Source organism: Sceloporus undulatus, chromosome 2 (assembly GCF_019175285.1).
Source record: "Sceloporus undulatus isolate JIND9_A2432 ecotype Alabama chromosome 2, SceUnd_v1.1, whole genome shotgun sequence".
NCBI lineage: Eukaryota > Metazoa > Chordata > Lepidosauria > Squamata > Phrynosomatidae > Sceloporus > Sceloporus undulatus.
Window position 1 is genome coordinate 232,423,414 of NC_056523.1, and position 17,714 is coordinate 232,441,127.

The 17,714-nt window shown below is 40.5% G+C and overlaps 1 protein-coding gene across 1 annotated transcript in view; it reads left to right on the plus strand.

Annotated features, from left to right (window-relative positions):
- SAXO1 (stabilizer of axonemal microtubules 1) overlaps nt 1-15,547 on the plus strand; it is a 40,358-nt gene extending 24,811 nt beyond the window's left edge. The window contains exons 2-4 of the mRNA XM_042453961.1: nt 3,459-3,638; nt 6,577-6,776; nt 14,355-15,547. Of these exons, the coding sequence (XP_042309895.1) occupies nt 3,459-3,638; nt 6,577-6,776; nt 14,355-15,385 (1,411 nt within the window). The 3' untranslated portion in view covers nt 15,386-15,547. The remainder of the gene's footprint in view (nt 1-3,458; nt 3,639-6,576; nt 6,777-14,354) is intronic.
- Nucleotides 15,548-17,714: the final 2,167 nt, after the last annotated feature.

A 17,714-nucleotide genomic window follows, 5' to 3' on the forward strand; every position in this document is an offset into this window, starting at 1 on the left:
GCGCGCCATGGGTGCACTCCTCATTAAGGTTAATGCCAGTCACCCCTCCGTGGATTTTCAAGTCTGTGGATTTCAAGTTTGCAGTCTTGGAGGGGCAACTGTATTTCATGTTTAGACTTTGGTCCCTTTCTTCAAGATCTCATTATGCATATGCAAATATTACAAAATTAAAAACAAAACAAAAACAAAGTGCAAAACACTTCTAGCCCCAAGCATTTTGGGTAAGAGAAACTGGCATTGTGCAGTGCAGCTGTGCACCTACACTTTGCATGGTGGTTGTGGAAGCTATATTGTGCAGTGAAGATGTGTACCCTACACTTTGCATCGTGTTCCTGCATCATGTATTGTGAATTGCACAACGGCACCTAGTCATTGATATATATTGTGCAATTTTGCTATGCTGCATGGGAGTTGTGTTGTGTTTGTGCAGAATAGCTCCAGGAGTGGATACTTACACTATTCTAAAGGGGCTGTTGAGCTGCAGTTTACTATTAATTTCTATGCCAGGAAAAGCTTCCCCTGTATATTAGCTTGATGTTAAAAAAAAAAGGATCAGGTTTTTTTCTTAACTGGCAATACTCAGTGGCATCTGGATTGCATGCTAGTGGAGCAGTGAATTTCCTCTGACACTTCAGGTGCATCTACACTCTAGAAATAATTCAGCTTAACACTAATTTAAGAGCTGTTGCTTCATCCTACAAATCTTGGGATTTGTAGTTGTACAAGATCTTTAGCTTTCTCTGCCAAAGAGTGCTAGTGCCTCACAAAACTACAAACCCCAGGATTCCATAGGATGGAACCATGGTTGTTAAAGTGGTGCCAAGCGCCATTATTTCTGCAGTTCAGATGCAGCCTAAAATTCAAAGTGGATTCACTACACCAGCTCCCACTGGCAACATTATGGGACCCATGAAAGAAAGAAATTATTGTACTATGCTGTATGACCAACAGGATTACACCTGGATATGCTCCCAACATATTTGGTTTACACAATAAACATCCAGATGCCAATGAGAAGCCTGTCTGCAGGACATGATGGGAGTTGCAATCCAAACATGTTTGGAGGGGCCTCCCAGAATGGAGTTTCCCCCTGCCTGGGACAAAAGGCTTGTTATGTGTGCTGTGTGTTACATTGTGACATAGAGTGAGCCCAGGAGGCCTCAACCAAATTCTTCTCTCATCCTGGAATGTTTCGGGTTATTTCCACTGATGTCATTTGGAGACATTCCAGAATTATAAAGTGAAAGAGGACTTGAATTTCTGCAGAGGGAGGAAGGTCAATAGCACGGGCCACTGAATTTTAATACAGGAAAGCCAGATTTATTTCTGAATTTAACTGTCGATATTCCCTGAGATTTGAGGGAATTTATTTCATTTGCAGTTTTGCCTGAGGCACCCACATTTAAAATAGCAGCAAGGTTTCCTTACTTCACAGTTCCCTATAAATTCATTTCAAAGCTCTTCTGAGCATTTTGGGGTTATTCAAAACCACAGTAAAAGGAGCTTAGCAAGAACATGTACTTTCGATAAGAAATAAGATACCACCAACTGCAAAGGCAACAAGTAGAGTGTGGGGACCAAGCCTATAGGATTAACAGCCAGAGTCATGGAAGTTGTTAGAGGTAGGGCTTCTTGCAGAAAATGAGGTTTGCATGAATAAGGAGACCAAAAAGGGGCATACAAGGACAGAACCTGCCCAAGCTGCCAAATTTCACATACAAATCGCACATGCACACGCACACAGAATGCACAAAAAATAGAAAAATGGCTAAGGAGGTAATGGACCATTGGATAACAACCAAAGTAAAGATGTGCTAAAGGAGAATAAGGAATCACAGAAAACCTGAATGAATTATATACCTCTGTCTCCCTCTGGCAGATGTAAAGCAGTGTCAGATACCAATGCTTGGCCAGGCATTTCCAGGAATGGAGTCAGAGCAGTAACAAGAGATGAAGTTCAAACCCAGTGGCTCCCAGATTTGGGTCCCAAATATCGTTGGATCAAGTTCCCAGTCACCTTGGTCTTCCTGGCCAATAGTGAATGTGTTCTGATCCAACAACATCTGGGGACCCAAGTTTGAGATCCATTGTTCCAAGCCACTAATTCAGGACATTACAAACTCACAAATTATTGGATCAATTTACTTCAGCGCTCTAAGAGAACTCAAATGTCAAACTGCTGATCTTCAACAAAAATATATAACATGTCTCAACCATCAGAAGCTGAGGGCTAAAACATGTCCCAAGAGAACTAGTTGTTAACTTGAGATACACGGAATGAGGAATGACCATTAAAATGTGAGGCATGGTTCAGTGTATGTATGTGTCAGCACACTGGGAAGGAGATTCTAACTTCACATATAGATTGGTGGCATTTGAGTAGGTCTGATAGCCAGGGGTCCACTGGGGTTTGGTTCTGGGAACCCTCATGGATATCAAAGTCCATGGATGCTCAAGTCTCATTAAATACAATAGTGCCCCTTATATAAAATGGCAAAATCAAGGTTTGCTTATTGGAATTTATATTTTTAAAAAAATATTTCCAAGCCATGGATGGTTGAATTCATGGATAAAGAATCGGTGGAAATGGAAAGCTGGCTGTATTGTGTACCGTTCTGTTTATTGCACCTTAGAAGGGATATGTATTGCTGCAAAAGGAGTCAAACATGGCCACCAAAATGAAGAAGAGGCTATAGCAAAGGGATGATAGAATGTTTGGGGCTATGTAGTTTAGGGAAAAAGGCAGCTGAGTAGACATGACAATGGTGTTGTAAACTTATGAATAGGATGGAGAAAGTGGATGGAGAAATTCCTCTCTTTTCTCTCTCATAATACTAAAACCTGGGATCACCCACTTAATCTGGAACCTGGTGGGAGATTCAAGACAGTTACATGTGCCTAGTTAAATGATAAATCATCCTTTGCAAGTTGTGGTGACAGCCACAAATTTAAATGGCTTCCGAAAAGGATAAGAAAAATGAATGGAAGGGAAAATTTATCAGTGGCTCCTAATCATGGTAGCTATATATTACCTTTGGCATTGGAGACAGCTTGCTTCTGAATACCAGTTGCTAGGGAGCATATGTTGGACAATGCTTGCTGTCTTCAGGTTCTACTTGTAGGCTTCCCAAAGGCATCTTCTTGGCCACTATAGAGACAGAATGGATTAGATAGTCTTTTGGCTTGCTCTAGTAGACTCTTCTTATAATCAAAACTGTGATGCACTAGCTTTAACCTGATACAAACCAGACTTTGTGACATGGAAGTCTTATTGTTCTTTCTTCTCCTCACACAGTGTCTTTCCTTTGATATGGAAAAAGCCTTCTGTGCATATCCAATAAACTATTCTCTTTTTCTTGACTGTGTTGCATGTCTCTGCATTGAGAGCTAGCACTGGGAGCAAGCTTTGTTGACAGAACTATGGGTCAGCTAATTTTCTTCTTTCCTTTGTCCCACAGACGTCACCATTGCCCTCATCTCCTAACAAAGCCCTATGTGACGGATGAGAAGCCATGCCTCCTTTCTGAGTATACAGACAAATACCTTCTTTACCCCTTTGCTCCACCAAGGGACTCCTTCAAACCCAAAGCAGAATACAACAAGCAGCCGGTACCCATGGAAGGTATTTCAACCGCCAGGTAAGAAAACGGAAAGTTAATTTGGGAGTCCCCCTCCAAAAAAGCACACATATATGCATGGAATTGAGTGGGAGGGATGTGTGTTGTAGCCCATCTTATCTTTGTAGGGCTTCTGGGAAACGATGGTGAGATTTGTTGCTTGCAAGAATGGGAATAGCAAAAATGTGCAGAAATGCCTGTCTCTGTTCCCTTTCCATTTCTGGAGGCTGATAGACACGTTTCTATTCCTTGGTAATACCAGCACCTCTGGCCAGCTGACAAGTTTTGACTAAGCTATATTATATAACACACACACATATATGGCCTATATCCTACTTTTCATCCCAACCAGAGGAGAATCTCCCAACCAGTAGGATTTACCTATGTGTTTCCTTCATAAAAAACAACAACCTTGAAGGTTTGTCTCAAGGTTCTCAGTCGATGAATGATTTATTGATAAAATAATTTCCTGATCTATTGGGATTGTTATTAATAAATCGTTCCTCCATGTTTCTAGTTTCTTCTGTGGATTTTATTGGGTTTTATCCTCAGTTTTTGTTTCCTATGTGTTTACTTGCCATACAACAATTGAGTCAGTAGGTCTACTCTAATTAGAACTAACCAACAGGATTCCAGCCATGGTTTTACATCAAGGATAACAACAACAACAACAACAACAACAACAAAAGCTTTATTTGTATATCGCTTTTCCAACATGATCAAAGCGGTTCACATCATATCAGGTATATCACAAGGATGGGCAACATTCCTGGTATTATGGCCCTGAGCTGAGATCAACAGCTTCATCATTGTCTGAATGACTTCCCCCATCCCCTGCAGCAGCAGCAGTAGCAAATGGATAGGAGGTCCAAACTGATTTTTAACTGCTGTGGGGCAGGTAGGACACAGAACTGCATGGGCAGAGTATTACGATCCACTGGGTTGGTGTAGGGTTGATGTAGGATTTCAGCCTAAGGCATGATCTGTTCAGTGCAGTCATCATTTAACTTTGTGTCATTTCAACTATAATAATATTCCATGCAGTGCCCTATTGCATATTTTAATATAAAACACTCTAAAATATTTAAATTCCTATCTGTTGCAATCTACTACTTTCCAAGTTTGGCCATCATAGTGGGGAATATAGAGACTTCACTTGCTCCTGCCTCTTCTTTTTCCCCTCCCTTACTTGTAGCATAGTTGTGCTTCTTTAAGAAATCCCAGAATTATAAAGCATTTTTAAAATAAAAAATAGGTTTAGCATCTCTGGATATATAGCCTAACAACTATTAATTCAGATTGTTGAGATGCATGGTCATGTATAGAGGTAATACAGGCACAGAATGAATAGGTGTAACGAGGAAGTAACATCACAGTGGTAAGCATTACCATTGACCTGTGTGTAGCCACTTTGGAAATGTAAGTGACATGTGTAGCTGGAGCAAGGATAGGAGATACTTGGCTATCCAGAAGTTTTGATAACATCTCCCACAATCCCTTACAACTGGCTATGCTGGCTGGGGCTCATGGAAGTTATAGGACAAAACATCTAGAAACCCGGATATTCCTTACTTCTAGTCTAGAAGCAACCATGATGCTGCCCCACTGCCTTTGTAAATCTATATTGTGCCTGTATAATGCCTGTGATAGGCCTAGGAAAATTAAATTAACCATTTAACCAATTCAGTTAATCAATTAATCAGTTAATCAGTTCAGCAACTTTGGTATGTTAGAGCAATGTTTTTCATGTTTAGGACTAGCCACTCCAACATAGTAGTGAATTGTGGATTGGCATCCTCTATATTCAGCAAAAGAATAGATAAATGCTAACTGCAGTTTTCTATCTTATACTTTTCTGTTCTCTCAAAATTTGTTGGCCAATTACAGTACCTGGCTTATGTTCATATCCTGATCTCAGATGTGTAACTACACATATTAGAATTCATTATTTGTTATTTGTGCCTCTCCTTTCTTGCATACTCTTTCCTTTACAGTTGCAAATTTAGGTTTTGTCTTTCCAAACATGACCTATTATTATGTATGTCAATGTGCAAAGCTCCGTGAAAACTGCTGGTACAATATAAACTACAGTAAGAATGTTGCATTCCTCCCCAGATTTCCCCCCTTTTTTGTATTTGTAAAAACTATCTGATCATTGACGTTCAGCTGGGGCTATGAATCCTGTCCAAGTTCAAGTCTGAATTTTAACAGTGCTGTCCAAAGTGCTGAACCCCGACTTCCAATGGATTCGACATCTTGGATAGCAATTTTAGAGGTTGAACTCAAGCACAGAGCATTCACCATCTCACCAACTGCCACGGGGTATTGGGAATGGAGATTACTGTTAGGGCATCCCTTGATTTAAGATTGTTTGTAGTACCAGTGCTACAAATGAAGTAGAGAGTCTACAAATGCATGTTTAGGCTAAAAGTAGTTCCCAGATCTGAGAAGGCTAAAGACTATTGATGTTGGCTGATGAGCCCTTGGCAAGCTTTCCAGAGCCTGGAAAATATTTTCCATGAAACTGGCTTTAACCCATGATAATCCTATGAATGAGACACCTCCAAGAGTTCCAATTCTTCAGCAGCTTGGAATTCAGGGTTGTGGTTTCCTTGATTGAATCAATCCATCTGAAATGCTATCTTCCTCTTTTCATCCTGCCTTCCACTTTGCCAAAGAGTATTGTCTTTTCCAGTGAGGTATAGCATCTCATGTGTCTGACATGCATGTCATCAATTAACCAACAAAATAAATTTGGGGATAGAGCCACTTATCTGCACCATTGAATTCAGTGGGTCTACTCCAGGCAGAAGAAAATCTGTATCCAACTACTTATGATCTATGTAGATCATATTAGATATTTATTTATTTATTTATTTATTTACTCTCCTCTCTTCAAAAATGCTCCCAGAGTGGCTTACTAATGCAAGTAAGGTAACATTTATGTTTTCTTTTACAGGAGAGATTACGTCCCTTATGAAGTGCGACCGATCAAACAGAGACCTCCTGATAAATATGTCAAGAAAGATGAAACTATGGACCTGCAATCCACCTATAGGAAAGACTACAACCCTCACCCTTTAACGCGAGTGCTTCCTTGCATACCCCAATCACAACACATTTCCTCAGGGGAGATGACAACAATCCCAACATACAAATGTAAGTGGCAAAGGCGTATTTTCAATAGGTTGTCACACTTCTTTGAAACCTCTTTGTGTAAGAACAAAGCGAACAGATAATGTCTGTATGCAAGCCATTGACATATGGCCTCCTTTTGTGATGGGAGATTTTTTTTTAATGAACCACTGTACATTTTCATAGACTGGAAGAACAGATTATACATAGTATGGCCAAGAAGAGCATTTTTACTTCTGCACCTTCTCTGTGAAGTCTCAAAGACCTTTACTTATGGGTAAGGATCAAAGAGGTCTCCAGCTGTGAGACTCAAGGCCTCTTACTGGGTGGCGAACCTCTGTCTGCAGCCAGATTTGGTCCCCAGATGTTCTCCATCTAGCCTACAGTTTCTTCAGCTGTTCCCTCTAACCTTTTGGATGCAACTGAGTAGACTGGACATTTTAAAAAAAAGTCTTGGTGGGGAAACACCTACATTGGTAAAAAAGAAACAACCCATTTCATTATAATATATTCCTTTGGAATATTCTTGGCCATGACCATATATCCCTTTGGTGCCACTTAGTTTTCGATTGGCTCCACCCACCACTACATTACGGTCCGAAATGTACCTATGAGGATGTGTGTGTGTGTAAAATGGGAGCCATGTGCCCTAATAAAAAAAATCTTCCTTTCATGAAATTTTTCTTCAGTCCTCAATGATCTAGCATTGCAGAAAGTGAGACAATTAAAATTGTACAGTTGGCCCTTCTTATACACGGATTTTTTATACATGGATTCAAGCATACACGGTTTGAAAATGTTCCAAAAAAGTATAAATTTACCTTGATGTTCCATTTTTTATAAGGGACACCATTTTGCTATGTCATTATACTTAATGGGACTTGAGCATACACGGATTTTGTTATACACGGGGGATCTTGGAACCAAACCCCAGCGTATAACAAGGATCCACTGTATCCAGAACAATTTCCTGTGTTCACATTTCCCTGGCAACTCTGCCTGCACCTTTTCTTTGGAAGGCTGAATGTTATTTCTAAATGTGCAACGGAAGTTTCAAGTTACTGTAATATTAGAAATTTGGGGGAAATTTCATGGTAGGAAGATTTCATGGTAGGAAAATTCCTATTTTGCCCCCTGTAGAAGTACCCCTGAATGAGACCCTTTTAGATTGGAAGTCAACCAGTGGATCCAAAACAATTCCCTGTTCTGTGGTAATGTGCCGGGAAGTGTGTGACAGCTGCTCTGCATCGTTCTTCAGTGCCATCTCTGTAAATAGATTGAGTCCGCCATTGTAGCAGGATGTATTTATTTATTTATTTTAAAAGGGAAAGTACAAAAGACTTCTACTTCATTCCACAAGATATAAATCCTGGTTTGGCTTCTTTGTGTAACTTGTTGCCCAGGGTGCTGCTGGGTTACCCTGACTATATTATCATGTTGCTTTTGATGGGTTCATCTCCCTGGATATTAACTTACCACACTCTAGTGGTTAAAGGCTCCTTACAGCATGCAATGTTTGCATATCAGTACAATGCTATATCTAGTGCATTGTCACAGCTATATCCAATTGAGAATACACAAGACTTGCCCCAGAGGTTTGGTTTCATTGCCTGGGGCAGAGCAATTCCTTTCCCTTTTACTCAAGATGTCTAGTACTCCAAGTCACTCAAATCATTTTGGAACTGAAGGCAGAAAGTGCCCACAAGTGCCTTGCCTTCTCTTGGAAGCCAATCCTGCTCCTCTATAACTATCTAGCAATTGCAAAGACATAGCTGTGTTAGTCTGGGATATCACTGCACAAAGGAATCTTGTAGCACCTTTGAGGCTAACAGAGAGAAAGAAGTTGGCAACATAAATCCTTATAGACTTAAGACTACTTTGAGTGTATCAAAGTATATTTGTGTATTTCTACACTGTAGAAATAATGAAATTTGATACCATTACAACTGCCATGGCTCCATTTTCATAATCTTGGAATTTGTAGTTTGACAGAGACAGCTAAAGACCTTGTAAAACTATAAATGCCAGGATTCCATAGAATGGAGCTATAGCAATTTAAAGTAATGTCAAACTACATTATTGCTACAGTGTAGATGCACCCTGATCAGGGTGTTTATGGAAGCTTATGCTACCAACTTCAGTTTCAGAGGTGCAACATGATCCCTTTGCAGATCTAGGAATTTGCTGACCTTTGATGCAACTCCAGTTGTCTAAAGTCTAATGGAAGGGCCAGCTCTTCCATCAGTAAGGAGCTTTTCTTTGTTGGACTTGTACTAAAGACTAGTACTGCTCAAAGTATGGACCACTTTAACAGTCAATCAATCAATCAATAGCCTTTATTACAGTCAACAGACCTCCAGGCAATTAAAAAAATAAATAAAAACAAAGCCAAACAGCCACAACCAGTTTTATCACAGCAATGACACTTTAACAGTCCTGGTGCAGACTGTCTTCCTAAGTGGCTTTTCAGGGGTAATTAACTTTTAAATAGATCCTTGTTACACCTTACATTGATATAGCATTAATTTTTTTTTAAAGCTGTCCTGGACAGATTCTTTATCATATATGCAAATAAAGAAAATTTGGCTCTACAATTCATGGAGCTATAAAATTGATTTCAATGGAGTCACAAGGACTTCATTTATGTATACATACAACACATATGGAGGAGAGGGCTGGGCCAGGCCTCTACTACCCCTGTGCACATTTGGTGTCACCTGTGAATCGAGCCTATGCATGTTCTATCCATGTGCACAGTAGCATTGCGTGCATTTAGATACTGCCAAAAGCAAATCCACTGTTTATATTGTGTACAGTCTGTGTGGACACAGAATTGCTTGCAAGTTATGATATATCTGATTAGAAGGGGAAGTGGAGACCATGAACGTAGTCCTGCTCACCCCATTACAAACCTTACTTATGTGTAACAATGAGCGCAATTCTAGCTAGTACTTAAAGTATTTATTTATTTATTTATTTATTTATGGTATTTATACTCCACCCTTCAGCCCTAAAGGCTATCAATACCATTTGATACCAGTGGACAAATCTGTATGCCATAGTGATATGCTTACATTATCAGCATGCAAACCACATGTAAACAGTAATAAAGATTTGTAGTGTTTGGAGCAGTCTTTGCTGGGGTTTCAAGAAGTCTAATAAAATGTAACTCAGCTACATTTGGTTGTAATTTGCAACCTTTTCCACAACACTTGCAAGTGGAAGTCTTCATCTTTTAATTGGTCCCATGATCATGTTCCATATTATGTTGATTCATTCTTTAAAGGCTGCAATTCACCAGTGTAAAGGACATACTGGCATTCTTCAGTATCCAGGCAGGCCTAACCAGTCAGAGTCCCACTGAAACACACTCAAAGAGTTCATGCTTGACAAGCTTCACAAATATAATTTCTTATACAGATGGATCTGGGAACCCTCCGCTGAAGTGAATGAACAAAACTCAGGAATGTTAGAGCAGAATTATTTCAAATAGCTGTGTGTTGCTAGATGCTGCAGATAAGTAGCATTGCACAAGGAATGGCTCTGTACTGAAGATCCAAACAAAAACACATATTCCCATCTTCTGTTGCATCAGTATGAAAGTAAATGTACCCTGGATAGAGCTGGCAGGGTTTGCAGAGAAAATAAGGTTTGCATTTGTCCCAGAAAACCTGGAAAATCTACATTGAAGGGACTAAAAATGCCTCAGCTGTGCCAGTTGAAGCAGTAAATTCCAGATTTCTCCTTCATCACAGGCAGTGGTGATGAAGCAGAAAACCATGCAAGAAGAGAGGCACTGTTGGGATCCTCATCCCACCATGCAGGCTATGGTTGCTACTGCACAGGTGTATTATTGTCACCTTATTCTTCCATTCCTTCCCCACTTCTTCTGACAGGCCCAGGAGTCAGGAGAGGAAAAGAGGCAAGCAGAGACAGCTTTGTGTAGTGTGATAATAGTGTCGGTGCTGCAGCCTTCGGCTAGGAAGCATGATGCAACTTCCAAACAACTTCCAGAGAGGAAAGGGAGTCCCTTCTGTGGGGTTGTTTGGAAGCCACCCTCTCTTCACATTAAGGTTGAAGAAGAAAAGAACTTGGTACTGGCACTGGGCTTGAAACACAATGATAGAAAAAATGCAATGATCAAGGTGTTGAATTTGCATAATTAGAATGTAAATTAATAACATGCATAATTATAATAATCTGCATAATATGCAGATTAGATGCCTGAATATGCAGGAATGGAATATGGCAGCTCTAGCACAGATGGACTGTGATGTGGATCTCCACCATGTCCAATTTCTCTGGTTGTAGTTAGGATGCTATATTACCACTAAGATTATCAGTAACGTTGCCATTAGCAATTTTCTCATTGAGGAATACCTCCAGGGAACCCCAGGAAGCACTGTTTGAAAAATAATAATACTCCCTACCCTCTCTTGAATTATGTCCTTACTTTTTCCAGTGCCGTAGACACTTGCTCGAGGGTCAGCCATAAGGCTGGCCATTTCTTCATGAGCATTAATAGTTGTGAATTAATCATCACACTGCATGAGTTTCTTTGAAGGTCATGAGTTACTTTATTTCTTGAGTGGAGTCATTTAATTACTGGCCTGCAGTCAGGCATTATCCAGATTCCTTGCACATGGCCCTGGAGAGTAGCTCTTAGCCAGAAGAACAGTGAAATTTTGATGAAGAGACTTGGTGGACACAGTCTCTTTCAATGGCAGCTTAAGGGCCAAGCAGGGAGGAGACACCCTCCCCCTTCCAAATTCTCCCTGCACACCCAGTTTGGTCCCTCCTGCTCTCTGCTCAAACCACCAATCGTCTCTTTCTAAAGTTCAGGAATGGCCATGGACATGGCAAGATTGCTTTAACAAAGCTACTTGGGGTGAATATACTTATTGCAGCTGTGTCAAGAAAATCCGCTGACAGTCCCACACGACACAGGCGCCAGATGGCCTCAAGAAAGATCCTGATTATCACAAGTAATGGCAAACTCTGGAGGATCTTCAGTATGTTTTTGATGGCCTGTTATCTAGTATATTTGGACGTGGGGCAACACCTTTCATTTTCATTCATTCCACTTCAGAATATTTTTTATTAGGGCTGGAATAATTGCCTGATCAAGGGATGAATGTTTTTCAAAAGAAGATGAGTTGTATTGATGGAATGGCATCTGTCAGCTGTAGGGAAGAGGATTCTCCTTCCATCCTGGATACCTAAATCTTCTCCAGAAAGTTGGGGGGCTTTCTGGAGGAGATTTTAGGGCGCATGGGAAGCTGGAGAAGGGAGGAGAAAATGGCAACATTAACACATCTGTTCAAGCAGCATTGGCTATTGCCCTGATTCTGGAAAGGCCCTGAGAACTCAGCAGCAAGGTATGGTTGTAAGTGATACCATTAGATCTTTCATAGCAATCATTTCACAGCTCTACAGTACAAATCAGTGTATTGTTTGAACCTTCTCGTTGTCTCAGAGATATAGTCTTATCTACCTACAAGTAGATAATTTAATTTTAGAGTCATTTTGGTAGTCTGCCTAAGCTATTTAACATGTGGTTTTTATCCTGGATTCCCTCCCTTATTCCCTAATTTTTTCAAGATGGTGATACATGGGAAACCATTAATATCTACCAGAAAAAAATGAGAGTTTCAATAAAATTGTTACATATTTCAGTCGGGGCTAGTAGCACCGTTGGCTCTTACAAAGTAAAATATATTCATATTACCTAGGAGAACTCCAACTGTGTGGTTTTTTTAAAAAGAAAAACCATGGAAGACATGTGGAAACATTTGTCAGATTTCTAATACTGTGCAAAATTGCCATATCAGTGAACTCCTTGGACTGGATTATCACAAATAATGGCAAACCTTGGCAAACCGAGTATGTTTTTGATAGCCTACTAGAACACATTTGAAAGGTAAGACCTTATGAAGCAGCCTTGTACTCACAAAGAGATTGTGTAAGAGGTAACCATAAATAATAAAGTACATTTTCACTTATTTATCATCCCCATTTTCCCATGGTTCTTTTCAATATATGTTCCAGGTTTCCTCCCAAAGAAATCCTAATCCTCTATTATATGTAGTAGCTGTTAAACTTTGATTCTCAGCCAATCCCTTGTGAGCATTTTGGCAATCAAGACATAACATTGAAACCTGCTTCTTCACAAGGAAGATTCCTTACAAGATTCCTTACAAGAATTACAGGAATTGTCTCAGAGGTGATACAGATGTTGCATCTAGATCACACCTCACCACATTGGTGTTGAAGCAGTGTAGCACTGAATTGAATGTGTAAAAGCCAACATTGCAGGAGAAAAGAGGACAAAAAGGAGGAAAAGGGACAAAAAGGAGAAAAGGATTTGTAAGCCACCTTGAGCCCCTGTACTGGGAGGAATACGGGATATAAATAAATGTAATAACAACAACAACAACAACAACAACAAGTGTATATTTGCATGTAAAGAGAGCATTATGCAGTAGAGGCCTACTGCAGTTCATTATTAGGACTCTGTCAGAACTGACAGTGGCAAGATATAGCATTGTATACATCAGCAGAAAGAGAACTTGTAGCACCTTTGAGATTAAATGAAAGAAAGGAGTTTGTAGCATGAGCCTTTTGTAGACATGAATCTGCTTCTTCTAGGTGCAAGTCTATGAAAGCTCATACAGTACTACCAACTTCTTTCTCAAAGGCTTCAAGATCCCTTTAGAATCGAAAGTACTATAAGATCCCTTTGCATACTGATTCTCCGGGCTAAGGAGATATCACATGGGGAAAAGGAGGGGAGCAAAGGGGATTGCTCCCATCCTTATAGCACAAAGATTATCAGACAATGTTGTGCTTATTCCGTCAGTATCCCATTGTTATGTCATCCTTATCACATGATTACACAAAGATTATTGGATGATGTTGCACTTATTCTGTCAGGATCCCATCGTTACAATGTCCTTATCCCACAGTTGCACAAAGATTATCAGATGACATCACACTTATCCTGTACTTCTCCCGTCAGTGAAGTGGAATGGCCCTGTCACTTTGTATTAACAGAAACTCCCATTAATACAAAATGACAGGGCCATTCCACTTCACTGATGGGACAAGGACAGAATAAGCACGATGTGATAAGGATGGGATAAGGATGGGAGCACTCCGTTTTGCTCCCTCCTTTCCCCCATGTGATAATCTCCTATGTCTCTGAATACGTAGAATGGGTGCCACACAGAGCACCAGGCTCATGTGCATCTCTCTTCTTTGTGGCCAAAAAGAGGACTAAACTAGGATTTCATTTTGCCTCAGTTAATTCCTTGCTCACTGTTAGATATGAATCATGGTTTAAAATCAACTCTAGTTCAAGGCAGTCTGAGGCCTTGCAGACATCCTGACCATTGTTTGTGATGAAACTCATGAGAATCACCTTCTAAAGGACACGATGTTGCCTACTCCTGCTTCAGTTTGTTAAACAGGTCAGTGAAATATAAAAGCCTATACATGGGATGACATCTCTGTGTGTTTTCACAATGGTAAACAGCCTCGAGCTAGTTAGAATTTTTTTTGCATCTGATTTGTCTCTTACATCACAATCCCCTTCTTTTCCAGGTGATTATGTGCCATGGAATCAGCCCAAAAGGGACATGATTAAGCCAGACAATGCTTACCGTCCATCAGATGACAAATTTGATCATAGGACTACTAACCAGGATGACTACCTCTACAAGGGTCCTGTTATAACCAAGAGCTTCAAACCTTTTAAGCCACCTAAGATCACAAATATACCTTTGGATGGTACGACTCATTACAAGTTGAATTATGTCTCACATCCTATCCAAAAACGATATGTCCATGAGCCCGAGCCATTCAAGCCCAGTGATGTCCCTTTTGAAGGTCTCACCACTCACAAATTATCCTATAAAGGATTATCAGGTGAGCCGGCAAAGTCAATGAAACCGCCTTATATAAGGCCAGACACGGACATATTTGCTGGTTCTACTGAATTTAAAGAAAAGTACCAAGCTTGGCCAACGCCTGCCCGTTTCATCATAAAGCGTGATGTTTACACACCACCTAAGGAGAAGATGAATCTTCAGACAACGGCACAGACACATTATGGCCATCCTCATGGACGCCCAGCAACGTCATGTAAACCCATGGTCCAGATCGCTGAGCACACAGAGCCTTTTGCCCATCGCTCCACTACAAAGGAAGATTACCAGCCTTGGCAAAGTGGAAGGCGCGCGCCTGTGCTCCCTCACTCAGAGATCACATTGCCAGCTGTGCCTATGGAGACACTGACCACTTTTCAGGAGCATTATGTGCCTCACCCTCTTCCTTTCACTAAGAGCTTCAAGCCTCACAGGCCAGCAGCAAGGCCTGATGTACCAGTGAAACAGGAAACCACCTACGCCACAAGCTACACGCCAAAAGAAATTCATATATGCCCTGCTTCTTTCAAAGAGCCACCTGGGTATGTTTTTGACAAGATTGATGAAGGTGGACACAGGCGGTTCCGACCGGCTACCGTGGCTCAAGCCCGTCGCTCGTCAAACTCAAATATTGCCAGTCGGAAAGGTAGCCCCACTGGTAGCAGGCCAAGCCAAACAGCTTTCAAAGCGATACCACTGAAAGCCTGAGATTTTACAACCTACGTTTAAACAGACTGATGATTTTATTTCTTCATGAAAGCTATCAATATAAAGCCAAATTCTGTAGAACTACACCTTCTGCTATAGCTGAATAAATAACTAAAGTTAGAGGAAAGTAATATTTAACTCTCCTACTCAGACTGAACTATCTTGAGGATTGTCATATGATAACATTAACTTTACTAGATCAAACATTTGAGTTTGAAGTAATAAATTATGCAGTTAATTGGTCAAATGGTCAGACATTTGAACATGAAGAAAAAATTAGCTGTACAGATGGTACTTTGTTTTTAAATGTTGTTTCCAATGCATCATGCGTAAATGATGCTTGGGTGATCCCGGAATTTGTGGTCCAAAATAATACTTTCCCATGCTCTGAATTTGTAGCTGCTCTGCTCTGGTGCCACAACAAACTACACTTCCCAGAATTCCACAGCATTGAGCCACAGCAGTTAAAGCGGTGTCAAACCGGATTATTTCTACAGTGTGGATGTAGCCTTTGTTTCCCTCAATTTCTGCTTCTCCTTCACCCATAGGAATGTTGTGCTCATCATCTGTGGGAAAGCAACACAGATATTGGAACAAGTAGTGTGTTAGCAATAGTTTTTCCTTTTTGAAAAAACCAATGCCTGTATTGTCATTTACTGTTGTAGTACTTAAGTCTAAAGGACTGGTACCCACAGTTTTACTTACCCCTGTAATTTGTTTAGAGTCTTGGCACAGGCTATGAGGTCTGCCCATCCAAATAAGTATTGCATGTTTTCTTTGTAAAAAAGAAACAGAGACGACTATTACCAGTCTGTGCAGTTGTTGACATGATGCTCTGTCATGTCTCCACTGGTAGCTGTTTGGGAGGGGGTCTTGGTTGTAATAGTCCAAAGTGCAGCTACAATGAAATAACTCTATTGCTCAGTGTTTCATATCTACTTATAATTACCATTTCCCATTGGGCTCTTTTTGGAGGTGGGTAGAAGGTGGGGTATTCCACCTTTTTAATTTTTCACCTAATTTTTTTTCTTTGTTTTACATTTGCAAGTTCTGAGGGTCTCCTGAATATGCTACCTCCAGGGACATAGCCAGGATTTAGGGAATGGGGGGGGGTTTCCAGACTAAGTGCCACCATTATAATGGGGCTTGGGTGCGGCAGCGCAGCAGCACGCACCATTCATTTTATCTAACAGAAGGGGGGGTCTGGACCCCAAGAACCTTCCCCCCCCCCCGGCTACATCCCTGCTACCTCAGGGGCTACAAGAATAACAGGACCCGAAGAACAAAGATGATTACAGTTGGCCCTCCACATTTGTGGTTTTGACTCTTACGGATTTGATTATTTGTGGTTTTGAGTAATATGTTCTCCCTAGGTCCTCCAGGAAAAGTCTGTCAGAAATTGACCATAGAGTTGTGCTAGAAAACCTAGACGTTCCTAGAGAAAACACTTCTCTGGGCATTTGTTGCTCCTCCAACATGATTCTGGCAGATGTTGACCATAGGGTTGCACTGGAGATTCCTAGAGAGATGTTTTCTTAGGTACAAAGAATGAGCTTATATTTTTATTTGCAGTTTTTTCCAAATTCACAAGGCTCCTTCACCCTTAACCTCAGTGAATGGGGAAGGACCACGGTACTTCTAGCACTTCTGTAACACTGAGTAACACTGAGCTTCAAAAAGGCTGTCAAGACGGATCTCTTCAGGCAGGCCTTCCCAGACTAAAATATCCCGGCCTCAGGATCCTCAGTAATGTCTCCAAAGCCCCCTTTTCTTTTCTTTAGAACTGAAGTTGCAGTGGTTTATCGGTTGGTATTATTTTGTTTAATTTATTGTTGTTTTAACTAGTTATTGTGGTTTTAATTTAGATATGCAGTTTAATAACTTTTTAAGGGGGGAGGGAAATATATTGTTTTTATGCTGTATGTTATTTTAATGTTGTAAACCGCCCAGATTGGGTCACCACAGGACAGTATATCAATAAAATTTATTATTATTTATTATAAATCATCATCAGCAACATTGATCCTCATCTAAGGTTCAGTGCTTTGGGATCCTGGGATTTTGCAGAGATTTAGCCACCTCTGCAAGAAAGCTCTGGTGCTATTACAAACTTCAAATCCCAGAAGTCCATAGCATTGAGCCATGCAGTTAAAGCGGTGTCAAACTGCATTATTTCTGCAGTGCAGATTAGATTTACAGTCATCCCTCCATATTTGCAACTTTGATATTTGCGGATTTGATTATTCACGGATGCAACTCTGTGGTCAACTTTAATAAAAAGTTGCCCTGAAAGACCTAGAGATTCCTAGAGAGAATACTCTATTAGGCA